The 13,918-nt window shown below is 41.0% G+C and overlaps 1 protein-coding gene across 2 annotated transcripts; it reads left to right on the plus strand.

Moving 5' to 3' along the window:
- Positions 1-1,319: 1,319 nt before the first annotated feature.
- Positions 1,320-12,150, plus strand: TEKTL1 (tektin like 1). 2 transcript variants are annotated; one of them, XM_063433294.1, is made up of 8 exons: positions 1,320-1,390; positions 4,408-4,844; positions 5,367-5,471; positions 5,725-5,869; positions 7,270-7,424; positions 7,510-7,605; positions 11,538-11,651; positions 11,948-12,150. In XM_063433294.1, exons 2-8 carry the CDS (start codon positions 4,437-4,439, stop codon positions 12,113-12,115), a joined length of 1,191 nt encoding a protein of 396 aa, XP_063289364.1. In that variant the 5' UTR covers positions 1,320-1,390; positions 4,408-4,436; the 3' UTR covers positions 12,116-12,150. The 2 variants fall into 2 exon arrangements, with proteins under 2 accessions (XP_063289364.1, XP_063289363.1); XM_063433293.1 differs by lacking the exon at positions 1,320-1,390 and adding an exon at positions 4,031-4,051.
- Positions 12,151-13,918: the final 1,768 nt, after the last annotated feature.

Below are 13,918 nucleotides of genomic sequence, written 5' to 3' on the forward strand. Positions count from 1 at the left end.
ACTGGGCGCCTCTTGACCCCCTGAACTGGTCTGGGTGATCTTTGGATATGTTGGTCACCCAGATCAGGGCTATCGGGGGATGTAACGTTTGTGGGGATATCATGTGTTTTGGGGTACTTTTGGGACTTTGTAAATTATGTGTTTTTTCTGCCTGGAGATAATTGGGTTAATACATTATCTGGCTCAATTATCTCCCAGGCAGAGGGGAGGGATTGTATGCTATGTGTGGGAGTGCCTGACATTGTAAATGTGTTACTACTGGTTTGTAAGTTTGTGTCCCTGTCTCCAACAAGGTCCATGTGAGCGTACACCTTGCTTGGGGACTTGCATTGAAAGGCCAGTGTGGCACCATTAAAGAGAGATTTGTTTACCCCTTCAAGTCTTGGCTTATGTTTGGGGAATTAGAGAACTACATTCACTCTGGGGATTGCTATATCACAATACTCCCCTGAGTATAATCACAAGCTCTTATGCTTCACAAGCTGTTCGTGCTACGCTCTTTGGACTAGGAGAGGTCTACCCACTGGAAGCTGGATCCTGGTCTTGGGTCCAGGGTGGGTGGAGGACGGCGAGACCCCAACCAAGCTGTGGCGGTTTGTGGGAGTCTACGGTGGTTATGGTGCTCGCAAGTGTTAGGAAGCAGCGATTGACGGAGGTACCCAGTCGGGGTGCCAGGCGGTCCGTCACACAGACACTCCTCACTTACCGACTGGGTTCTGTTCCTACGACCCGGCTGTAGAACAAATTGGTCAGTAAGTGAGGAGTTAAGGGATTCCTTGCTCTGGTGCGCTTGTCTATGTTCGGGAAAACTTTTAATTTTTTTTTAATTAGTTAAATAAAAGGTTATATTTTTTCTCTTTTATCTCTTTTTCTCTACCATTTTTAAGCTCACATTAGGAACACTTGTTTATTATTATTTTCTTTTTCTTTGTGTTTTTCCTATTTTTGACATTTACAATTAAGGTGTTATCTCCCATTTTCCCCCTCGTTTGTGTGTGCCTTCTTTATATATTGGCTCTAATTTCTTCTATAACTGTTGGTTTAATACTAGTATCGCCATACTGTGCACTAAATCAGTAATTACACAGACACATTCAAACAAACCAACAACAAAACAGTCCTGTACTTAGGATACAATTAGAATATACATTGTAAGTTTCTAGTGTTTGATGGGTTCCTATAGAGATAGGTTTTTGGCTGCAGTATGTGCAACTTGCTGTGAGTGATACTGTGTCAATAAAGTATCATGTGTACTGAAACACCATGACATCATATTACAGGGACAAAGCAACTGGTTCATGTACATAGCAACTGTATCCCCAGAGATACATACACAGACAGAGGATCTAAGAGACAGACAGAGGTGATAGCAGTGGAAATGAAGCAATAGGTAAGATGTTAATGTAGATTCTCTCTCTGTAGTAGCTGTTTCCACAGTGTCCATGAAATCTGCAACTTAGAATGGGAGTGATGAAACTCTGCATGGCTGGGGGTGATGGGAGCTGCAGTCCAATAACAGCAGGTCGATCAGGTCATGGAAAACCGGCATATTTGGCTCTGGATAGACTCTTTATATGGGTTATTTAAAAAACAAACAAACAACAAAAAAAAAAACTAAAATTCAATCTGAGCTGATATAAGATCCTCTAAACTGATTAACATATTACGTTTAGGTATTACTAAAATGCTGTGTTTATATGTGCATTTTGTTATTTTGCAAGTTAATATTTATTTAATAACTGAATGTTTCCATAACTTTCCATAATTTTAGCAAATGAAATCCAAATTCCAAAATTCAGGCAAAGCAAGTGGTGCTCAAAGTAACCCTTTAATTTTGCGCAAAAATGACATCTGTCATACGCACTGGCGACAAACGTACTGAACTTCTACCCTTAAAGGCGAGCCAAAAGCTTTTCCTGTAAGGGGAAGCTTAGATCTCCACTTCCGCTTTCATTTGAGCCCTCCTTGCCTTCCCAGCCTCTCTGTATTCCTTAATAATCATTTATGTTGTGTGTGTGTGATACCCTCCCTTTCTTGAACACCCCTAAGGAACGTTTTTACATTATTTACAAGGTTTGCGGTTGCAAAGTGGGGTGTTCATAGTTAGTAGGGCCCAGTAAAATTAGTATAAAATGGTTATAGTGACCCTTTAATTATACATTCTGACAGCTGACAAATGCAAATCGATTTGCTGTGTATGTTGGAGTAGGGAATTGAGTTAGCTAATTAGAAATAGTTCTTTAACCCCTTAAGGACCAAACTTCTGGAATAAAAGGGAATCATGACGTGTCACACACGTCATGTGTCCTTAAGGGGTTAGAGCAGTAGTTTCATCACAGCACATCAACAGAGTTATTCACTCAAGTGAGAATTGTCAGAAATTAAGAGTGAATTCCAAATTTAAGGCCAAAGTAGTCAAACACAGCATGTCAACCAACCATGCTCTCAGTTCACCTACTTTGGCCTTGAATTTTACATTTTCTTTGAATTTTCAATTTAGTAAATAGCCCTGCAATAGTTCACGTTTTGTCAGGAGCTGCACTCGAATACAATTGGTAAATGTCTAAATACAGTACTGTAGGTGTGCCTTGGTGATAGCTTAGAAATCACTGCCTTAGGAGATTATTGCTTGATTAATTAAGAGACACTCCCAGGCTATTCATTGTAATACATTAGTTTGATAATGCAATAATCTAATATTAGCTCTGACAATAAATTCTAAACAAGAAATCCTAGTACTTACGATTTAATGTTCCTGCATTTGTTGCAAATCGTCAGGCTTTGCAGCTTCTCCAGTGAACTTTGCTCAGACTACCAACCAACTCAGCCAGTCGTAATGTCCCTTTAACTCTGTGATACCTGGTTTTATCCCATAATCTGTATACTGTCACTGGGGGTTCCGGGCCGTGTAGTTCATATAACAGATTTCTAATGGAACAACAACAAAACATCCCAGAAGCCTTTGCTCTGCAACCTCTGCAGGATAACACAGCTGTATATAATGAGTTAACTACAGCTCTGTTATTAGAGCAAAAAAAAAGGGTTTATAGCAGAAAAGGGACTTATTGGGAAAAAATATTATTTAAAAAATAAAATAACTTAGCATAATGCTGCTCTAGAAGCACTAGCAGTGACTCAGTGAGGCAAGGCGGGGAGATTAACCCCTTAAGGACCAAACTTCTGGAATAAAAGGGAATCATGACATGTCACACGTCATGTGTCCTTAAGGGGTTAAAGAGGTTGATTGCAATCTGAATTGTTCTCTCTAGCTCTGCCCATTTGTGTTGATAAGTGTTTATTGTGTGGATTTATTTATTCCCCTATTGGCACAGTGCTGCAGGATATGCTTAGTCTAACAGGGTTATTGACTAAGTGAAAATTCCAGGTGTATTTCAAATTTAAGATCAAAATAGCCAAACTGGAAAAATCCACCAAGTCATGCTCAGTTTAGCTGCTTTGGCCTAAAATTTTAAATTCACTTTGAATTCTCACTTTGATAAATAACCCTGTAAATGGAGAATTACAAGTGAATTTTAGATGTAAGGCCAGCATAGCTGACATAGAGAATTTTATTCAGTTTGCCTATTTTGACTTTAAGTTTAAAATCTAAAAAAAAAATTGTTTTACTAACTGTAACCTAACATTGCATCAAACCATATGTGGGTGGCTGTAGTATCCCTTTAAAGGGACAATCTAAGAACTATAAACACTACAAGTTCCGGGGAGTATAGTCAATCTCTGCATTCTTTGAGAAAAAGTCAGTGTTGTCCATGCTTCCTAAGGCCACCTCCGAGTGACTATCACTAGAGGGGCTTCCTGGTCTGGTCCTGCAATGTTTGCAGAGCCGACATACAGCGTCTCCAAGCTCTGCATGGAGGTGCCAAACGGTCCCCATAGAGATGCATTGAGTTGTAGATTACCGAGCATGCGCACCAACCCCCAAAACGTCCCCATAAGGAAGCATTTAATTAACTGGGACCATCAGTAACGATGATCTCAGCTAGAGAAGGAGGTATGGTCTCAGCAATAACGGCACGCCGGAAGAATAATGGTAAGTAAAACTCTTCATAATACTACTTTTTATATTACTACAAATCTAAAACGCCTCTAGGTCGCTCTAACATTATGAATACATGTTCGTATTCTTATTGTTAGAATGTTCCTTTAAATGGCAGTAGTTGATATAATTCCACAGAAGTTGTTTTTCTCAATCTTGGCTTTATATACAATAAGAATCCTGCCAGCACCACGAAAGAACAATAAGTAGTGCTTAAAGGATCAGGATAGAAATATAATATGAGGTTTAGTTTTGCATTTTTTTATGAATAATTTGGGCAGAATTCCTTACAGTTTAACATGGTGATAGTTTAGAATTTTTTCACCCAATTCTCTCTCTCTTTCCCCCAGACCACTAGAGGACATTAGCGGTTGTTGTCATGACGACTCCTCGAGTGGGCTCGGCCACATGGCGAGACGCCTCTTATCGAACAATGAATGTGGCACGTGCCCTTCAGAGGCGTCCATTTACTGCTATTGGTAACAGGCAACAGTTGAAAAGTGCAGAGTCCGAAACCAGGAGCATCTCGAGACAATGTATAGCACCTCCACCATTCCACAGAGACTTAATGGCACAGACATGCAATGCTGTCGCACTGACCTACATGCGAGATGCGCGAGTTTCAATGTATCGTCTGAGAACAGCTCTTCTTGAGACCAACCGCCATATTCAAAGACTGCACAAAGAGAGAGATATCTTGGAGAAGGCTCATGCTAATGTGAGGAAAGACATCGTCACCAATCAAGGAACAGTCCAGATCCGGAATTTAAGGCCAAAGAGTGAGAAGGTGAGAAGTTTCTCAAGTATTTTCGTTGGGTGTCTGTGGGCAAACAAAAATGTTTACATCTCACAGGGTTTTTCAATAAAGTGAGAATTGTTGGGAATTCAAAGTGAATTTGAAGGCCAAAGTAACTGAAGTTGAAACATAGCTGACCTGGGAAATTTTTCAAGCTCAGCTATATTGGCCTTAAATTTCAAATTCACTTAAAATTCCGGACAATTCTTACTTTAGTGAGTAACCCTCACAGCTGGCCAGAGGGCCTATTTGTTCATACTTTCCTGTCATGTCCTCTCTACACTTAATTATAATATCTACATTTACTAGGGTATGTACGGGGTACAAAGAGATGGGATATAAAGCAAATAATTTGGCATTCTAGGCAAGAGTCTTCATTATTACATTTTATATTCCATCAGATTAATTGATCAGTAGAATAATGACTTATTTAGCCTAACACAGTTTAGTAAATACCGTCTTTAGGGTATCTGGTTTTTGTCTCTTATTTTATATTTCTCAATCTCTCCGCAGTACCCAGATAAAGTTGATACTTCTCTACGAGAGGAGGAAAAAAGCCTTTTAGATGAGAAAAAACATTCAGAGATTCAGCTGCACGAAGTCTCACGACAACTTAAGGTCAGAATTGTCTAGCACATGGGTCCTCAAACTCCGGCCCCCCAGATGTTGCTGAACTACAACTCACATGATTCTCTGGCTATCTATGTATTTCAAAGAATCATGGGAGTTGTAGTTCAGCAACATCTGGGGGGCCGGAGTTTGAGGAACCCATGGTCTAGCACATGTGAGGATGAACATTTATCTCAATTTGAGTGTACTACTGTGTTGTTGCATTTTATCGGTCAATGTGTTTCCCCGCCTCCCCCCCCAGGCTCTGTATGTTAACCGCCAGAAACTATCTGAGTTTTGTAAAGAAAGGAGTCGAGTACTAGATCTTGTTGGCGAGACTTCCAAACCACCGGCTGTAGGACAAGAGATGCCTGAAAACAACAATCACCTCTGGCAAGACAAGACAGGTACTCGGAACATCTCAAGCTACGGAATATTGAGGCACACATTTAGACAAAGGCTCTCCTGTATAATGAAAGCTCACTGTTATCACAATGTTCTGCTATATGACACTCTAAGGACTCTATCTGTACATTCATCAATCTGTGTTATTGTCCACACTAGCCATTGGCAAGAGAAAATTTAGCCCTGGTGAGCGTGCCATGGTTTGCAGCAGCAAGGAACTTTAAGGAACGTAGCCTTGATAATTATAATATTACACAATGCAACCAGGTGTACTTGTATCTCTGCATCAATCACAATACACAGAATGCAATCTATGTGGCCATGTGTTCTACATTGTGGGCACAAATGCATGTTTGCAGACCAGGAAAGAAACTGTGCCAAAAATAGCAAGGTCCCCTTCGTTTAAGTTTGCTTTTTTTCTTTTTAAATAATGGAGCCATTGCTAAAGGCTCTTGGTAAGACTTAATCAAAAATACTAAGACAAGATGCAACAGTAAATGATAAAACCACTCTGACAAGACAACACTAGTAGCATTAATAATTATTCCGCTAGAGCAATGAACAGATTATATGTTTATGTACATGCAGTTTAATATGAAACATTGTCCGTTAATTTTCCCCTATCTAATTACCGTTTACTGTTTATGTTGATGTCTATACTGTAGAATTACTCACTGCTATCCCACAATGACTCGATCTTCTAAATAATGGTCACTCTCACCATAGGTGTTGAATGAAGAGAGCTTTGGGTGTTGAATCCAAAGATGTGGGGCTCTTTAGTCCCAGATCTCTGCAGTTGGTACTGGAGGAGGAAAAATCCAAGTGTTTTTTATTTATTTTTATTTCTAAATCATTATTTGAGAAGCAGCTGAATATGACAAAAATAAATATCAGTAGTATAATTCTTCGTGCCCCCCCAGGTGACAGTTGTGAGGGGTACTGGGGGAAATAGCTTTACTGCACACTCCTCTTTTAGGTAGTGTGACATGCTATTCATAAACAGTAGGGGCCATAACATAGAAAGGCAGATACACATCATGATAGTGTAGGGGTCACCAAGATTTCCTTTGGGCTCAAGCTATAGGTGTTTCTGGAACCTAGCAACACGCCAGACTCTCACTGCGTTATCTCAATGTTGCTGCTATATTTTAGTGGATAACTGGTATATTGTCATGGCTTTCTGCTAAATATTGATTTCTATGAATTGAAATGACTCCGCTCTTGCCATAACGTGACAGCTTTCAGTTAGAACATGATCACTTATTGCTCTTCCATGATGAAGATTCTTCTTACTAAGCAATGATAACTCGCTGCTGTTTATTGATAATTCTATGCTGTTCCTTGATGATGTGAACCGTGTGTTAATGACTGATCTTATTCTGTTTCTGATGCCACATGTTAGCCTGCTGGGATGTAATCAACCAGGCACATGCAACTTGTAAGATGTTCCGAAACACACAACCCCCAAACTGGCAGAAACCAGCAGACCTGCGAGAAATGAAAGAGGGCATCACAGGGGCACTTCGCAGGAAGGCTAACGAGAGTTCTCGTATCCGGGTAACAACATGTGTGCAACCAGTTAAATGCTAAACACAGCTTTTGGCATAGAGCATGTGATTATACTGTGTGTTCTTTGCGGCAGGAGGACTTGACCCTCACATTGGGAGACTCAAGAAACTTTATCCAGAGAGAGCAAAGGATTCATGATGAGGTAGAGCAGAGCTACAACCTTCAGCTGGTGCGTATACACTGCGATTCTGTGTGTTTTATACTACTTTTATTTTAAAGATCACCTGTCTTCTACACATTGGGTGGGTAATTTTAGGGAAATATATTTATATATATGTATGTGTATATATATATATATATATATATATATTAAAGGATCACTATAGGGTCAGGAACACAGACATGTATTCCTGACCCTATATTGTTAAAACCACCATCTAGCCCCCCTGGGCCTCCATAAATCTAGTAAAATCTTACTGTATACAAGCCTGAAGCTGTAACTCTGCATGCTGTTAGACTTAGAAAAACAAGCAGTCTGCTGACAAACTCAGAAGTGGTGGCCTGATCCAATCACAATGCTTCCGCATAGGATTGGCTGAGACTGACAAAGAGGCAGATCAGGGACAGAGCCAGCATGATTCAAACACAGCCCTGGCCAATCAGCATCTCCTCATAGAGACGAATTTAATCAATGAATCTCTATGAGGAAAGTTCAGTGTCTGCATGCAGAGGGAGGAGACACTGAATGTTTGGATGCATTTTAGGCAGCCATGACCCAGGAAGGATCTCTAACAGCCACCTGAGGACTGGCCAGTGAAGTTATCACTAGGCTGTAATGTAGGCATGTGCATGGGGAAAATTTTCGGTTCGGTTTGGCATTCCAAAATTCGGGATTTTCGCTATTCGGGACTTCGGCAATTCGGCACTTCAAGACTTCGGAACTTCGGCATCTTCGGCACTTCGGAAATTCGGCAACTTCGGCACTTCAGCACTTCGGAACTTCGACACTTCGGAAATTCGGCAACTTCGGCACTTCGGAATTTCGGAATTTCAGGACTTCGGCACCTTGGGACTTCTCTTGCAGCCGCTTGGTAGATAACTCCCTAGTTCCCATGGTATTAGGGCGTTATCTACCAGAAGGCTGAAAGACCTAAATTGGTCTTTCAGCCAAATTTACTAATACTAAGTAAAAATTACTTAGTATTAGTAAATTTTGCCCCTACTCGCTATACCGCGAGTAGGGGCATGTCTAGTAAACAGTGAGCAGCCTGTGACTGCTCACTGTTTAAAAAAAAATAATAAATAAATAGCACCCCCCGGCTCCCACCCCTGAGCGGCGGGTGGGGGCCCTAACGTAAAATGATGGGAGGGGGACGTATTGTCCTCCCCCCTGGCCCCCACCCATGAGCGGTGGGTGGGGGCCCTAAATCAGAATAAGGGGGGGACCTAATGTCCTCCCCCCTGGCCCCCACCCCTGAGCGGCGGGTGGGGGCCCTAAATTGTAATAAGGGGGGGACCTAGTGTCCTCCCCCCTGGCCCCCACCCCTCAGTGGCGGGTGGGGGCCCTAAATACTAATAAGGGCGGACCTAATGTCCTCCCCCCTGGCCCCCACCCCTGAGCAGCGGGTGGGGGCCCTAAAATAAATGTCCCCCCCCAGGTGACTAGGGGTCCCCAAACCCCTATTCACCCCCTCCCCCCCAATAAAAATTATTCCCCTACCTACCCCCCTCACCTTAAAAAACTAATGAGGGGGGCCTTTAACTAAGTACCTGTAAAAAAAAAAAAGAAAAACTTACCATTCAATGTTTTCTTTCTTCTAAAATCTTCTTTTTTCAGCCCCCAAAAAGGCCAAATAAAAAAACATAATAACCGACGCAATTATAAAAAAAAAAAAGAAAAGCGAGCGCCAAAAAAAAATCCATCTTCACCCATGGAGGGCTCCGCGCAGACTGAGCTCTGCAGGGCGGGGGAAGGCTTATAAAGCCTTGCCCCGCCCTGCAATTAGGCTCAGAGCACTCTGATTGGTGGGTTTAAGCCATCCAATCAGAGTGCTCTGACAGGTAAATGAAGAGACTGACAGGTAAGTCTCTACATTTACCTGTCACAGCACTCTGATTGGTTGGTTTGAAATCCACCAATCAGAGTGCTCTGTGTCATTTTACACAGCGTGGGAAAGTTCTTTGGAATTTTCCCACGCTGTGTAATTTGACTCATAACTCTCTGATTGGTTACTTAATTCACCAATTTTATTGGTGGGAAGGGGGTGACTAGGGGTTTAGGGCCCCCACCCTTATTATAATTTAGGGCCCCCACCCACCACTCAGGGGTGGGGGCCATGGGGGAGGACATTAGGTCCCCCCCTTATTCTGATTTAGGGCCCCCACCCACCGCTCAGGGGTGGGGGCCCAGGGGGAGGACAATAGGTCCCCCCCCCCATTATTTTACATTAGGGCCCCCACCCACCGCTCAGGGGTGGGGGCCAGGGGCTCGGGTGGGGGGAACTTATTATTATTATTATTTTTTTACAGTGAGCAGCCACAGGCTGCTCACTGTTTAATAGACATGCCCCTACTCGCGGTATAGCGAGTAGGGGCATAATTTACTAATACTAAGTAATCTTTACTTAGCATTAGTAAATTTGGCTGAAAGACCAATTTAGGTCTTTCAGCCTTTTAGCAGATGGCTCCCTAATACCGTGGGAATTAGAGAGTTATCTACTTATTCATTCCTGTCATTACATTGACTGGCCAAGTAACTTACATTTTATATAAATGTGTGTTACTTGATTGTTGTAAGTGTTGCAAATGCTTACAGCTGAATCCTGGCTATGTTTGTATACTTTTTATTTACAGTTATTTACAATGTAACATTCTTCTTCTTTCACTGAGTAAGTATATTAGTACTTAGGCAATACTGTGCTTCGCAACTTCGGCACTTCGAAACTTCGGCAACTTTGGCAACTTCGGCACTTCAGCACTTCGAGACTTCAGAACTTCGGTAATTTCGGAACTTCGGGACCTCGGCACTTCGGCCATTCGGACATTCGGAAGTACCCAAATGTCCGAAATTCATCCGAATACATATTCGGACCGAAACGAATTGCACATGTCTACTGTAATGTAAACACTGCATTTTCTCTGAAAAGACTGTTTACAGCAAAAAGCCTGAAGGTAATGATTCTACTCGCCAGAACAAACACAATAAGCTGTAGTTGTTCTGGTCACTATAGTGTCCCTTTAAATGAATATGTGTATATTGCCTGTAATTTTCTTCATGCTCTGTAAATAAAGCAGTGGCATTGGATGTATGTACATAACCGGATCTTTTAATGCGGCATGGCATTGTGGAATACAGCAATTGACATAAAAAAAATGGGTGCACAAACATATTCTGCTTAGGCTGCATTTGGAGGTCTGTCTAAAGCAATATATATATATATATATATAATCTATGCTTTATCAGTAGCAGTTGTAGAGTTCCATTTTCCAAGCATGGAATGGGTGTCCTTGCTTATTTGTGTACTTTTAGGGTATGTCCATGTGTACACAGTAATCCAGATGTGGACACCTTGGTCAATGGGCAGAATATAGTACCCCCTGTCCATGATGATGCCTGTGAGGCTAAAACAATTATGTGGATTGTAGTGGGTTGTTGTATCTCTAATGTGGAGGGGAACATGCCTGGGATATCTGTTCCTGGCTGCCTCTATGGGGAAAAATGGACAGTATGCCAATAGTATGTGCTCCTTCCATAATGGTACAGTGAGTTCGAAAATACTATTTCAGAAGAAACTACTCATAGGAGAAGCTCTTAAACATGTGTCTTTTCTTGAATGCTCAATGCCCGACTGAGTTAAAACCATTAGATTCAGTGTGTGAATTCCATTGAACTTCAAGGAATATGAATATGCAGGTTGTAGGTCCATTTTACAGGGACAACAGTTTGTAGAATTTCTACAAATCTGGCAGAACTCAGAAACTCAGGCAACTGTAAGTTGATGTTAAGTTACTAAAGTTGCACCACGATTCATATTTGTGATTCCTAAAAGGTGATTATTGTTGGATCTTTGTCTCGCAGATCACAGCTTTGCATATAACTAGGGATTTTGTAAATACATTTTTATCATCATAATGACAAATATATTATATCGAATTTTACAGGGTCCTTTGGCTAGCACAGATCTTACGTTACGGGAAAGTCTGACTCGTCCACTGGTAAAAATACTTCAGAGACATCCAGTGACCCAGCTGCCTGAGAGCACATACACTGCAGAGGTGAGACAGTAGATGTGGAATAAAACAAGTCATGTGGCATCTGGGGACAGAGCAAGTGACTAGTACATTGATGTCCAAATTTGGCTCTTCAGCTGTTGTATGAGTATTTATACCTGAGTATTCCAGCCTTACGTGAGTCAGATGAGGCTTGCCTGTGTCCAGCAGTAAATGTTTCCGTAAATTAATGTAGCATTATACTTTTCAAAAATTCACCTCCCAAGTTTCAACAGCTCATTAGTGCTCAATTTTTTTGCTAGTTTCCACAGTGCTTTAACCTTATCTTCCTTGTTTTTTAGGGCTCAGCCAGCCTCCAGAAAACTCTGGATAGAACTCGTCAAAAAATCGGAATAGCACAGTTCACGCACCAGCAGCTTAAGAATGACTCGGAGTGCAAGCTTTCGGGCCAACGCTTAGATCAAGCCGCAGCAAGACTGCGAGACCGGAGTGCGAACAAACGCCGATAGAGATTGTGCTACCAATAAATACATACCTGGGTGCACATTGCATGATCATTTCTTTTACAGAAAATGTATGCTCGGTATTTCTCTCGAATATGATAGACAAATCATACATTTCAACATTACTGATATAGAAAAAGGGTTTAAACCGGAAATTAAAAACACGCTACATTAACTTTATTTGTATATGGACATTTTTAATTGTACAAATCATGTGGATAAATTAGCATTCAGGTAGATATAAATACTTTAATCAACATAATGTGCCGATGAATTGCCCGTATACTTACCTGATGATTACTCTCTGCACACGTGTTACACACGTAGCATGGTGCTCTGGACTCAAAATCCAAACCCAACTCACCATATCCCATACTATTTAGAGTACGGGTACCACTCACAGTAACCTTAGCTGCAGGAAGGTCAGTTTAACACGGTGCTAAATAAATTTTCACCTATGCATTTGTTAGCTCAAGGTATAGATGAAATTACATTTTTTTAATGACTGTAGGTCAAATTACAGGTGCACTTTAAGTATTTCATGTGACTGATTTGGCTTCCATGTTCCCACTGCTGCTTACAGTATAATTTTACTAGCTGTTAACTAGTTTACTGAGTTATTGTGAAATAGCACATAAGCACGAGTAGAGTCTGTTATGTGGGGAGTGTGGCACTTAGTGGGCAGAGCTTGGCATAAGAAGTGCGTACCAGTCATCTGCCTGTACAAATGTGTTTATCTACGAGAATTGCCTTTTTATATGCCAGTGTTGACAAATGTAACATCACACCACGTCTACATTAGGTCCCTTTTGAGGGAGACTGGAATTACACTAGTAATGAAAATAAGTGATTGGCAAATGTTTTCTGTGTTTAGGCAAACTATTATGGCATACAAATAAACACACCCCTACAGGACGAACAGAGCCTCTTCATACACTATACTGTCACTTGCTAGCCAATAACGGGTATATCAGTATTGTAGATTTCAAACCTATTTTTTTTCTAACAAGTCCTGTTGAATCTAGGCCAGTATTACAACATACAGTCATTATGATACATTTCTTAATTCAAATGTACAAGGAAAGTCTTTTTTTTACAGCAGGTGGGCAAGATTACAATTGGAAACAAGTACAATAATAAAAAAAAAAACTCTGTTAGTTTGACACACAGAGTCTGATACAATAGATTTTAAAGGCTCTGCTTGTGAACTTACAATCTAAAACGACATAATGACTTGAGAACTGGGAATTGCGGAGAATTGTAAAAAGAGCTAAATTGTTGAGCTTTTTTTTGTCTCGTTATTTGAAAATTTTAATTTCCCTTGTCAGTATTTTTTTTTTTTTTTTTAAAACCTTGTTTAGTGGGACCCCCACCGTGTAATTAAATGAACAATTCAAAGAAGGGAACCACTTTCCATTTAACAATCAACCAAAGTTTACCAATAATGTGTGCTTTTTTCATAGCTGCATGTTCGTGTTAACGCCGTCCCTGGTAATGTAAAAGAGCATCAATTAAAACTGCTCAATGTGAAGGTACAAGATAACGCCATGGACAGATCAGCAAACTATTTTCTTTCATTTATACTGGTGTGAGAGATGCGTTTTTCTCATGTCATTGGCGGGGGTGCCCCCATATGATTATTAACCAAGCAGATAAATGGCACCACAGATACAGGCACTATAACCATATTATCTCATTGAATTGATTATAGTGCCTGGAGTCCTCCATGCAATGTTAAAGGGTCACTCCAACCTACAACCAGTGATTTCAGTTAGAGTAACCCTTTCTGTGGTGGCCAAGTTTTCCCCT

This window comes from Pelobates fuscus, chromosome 9, assembly GCF_036172605.1.
Source record: "Pelobates fuscus isolate aPelFus1 chromosome 9, aPelFus1.pri, whole genome shotgun sequence".
Lineage (NCBI taxonomy): Eukaryota > Metazoa > Chordata > Amphibia > Anura > Pelobatidae > Pelobates > Pelobates fuscus.

Bases quoted from the DNA above. Each gene is read 5' to 3' on its own strand.
- TEKTL1 (XM_063433294.1), top strand. From the start codon at position 4,437: ATGACGACTCCTCGAGTGGGCTCGGCCACATGGCGAGACGCCTCTTAT. The intron at 5,472-5,724 runs GTCAGAATTGTC...CTCCCCCCCCAG, and splicing joins AAGTCTCACGACAACTTAAG to GCTCTGTATGTTAACCGCCA. The intron at 7,606-11,537 runs GTGCGTATACAC...CGAATTTTACAG, and splicing joins AGAGCTACAACCTTCAGCTG to GGTCCTTTGGCTAGCACAGA.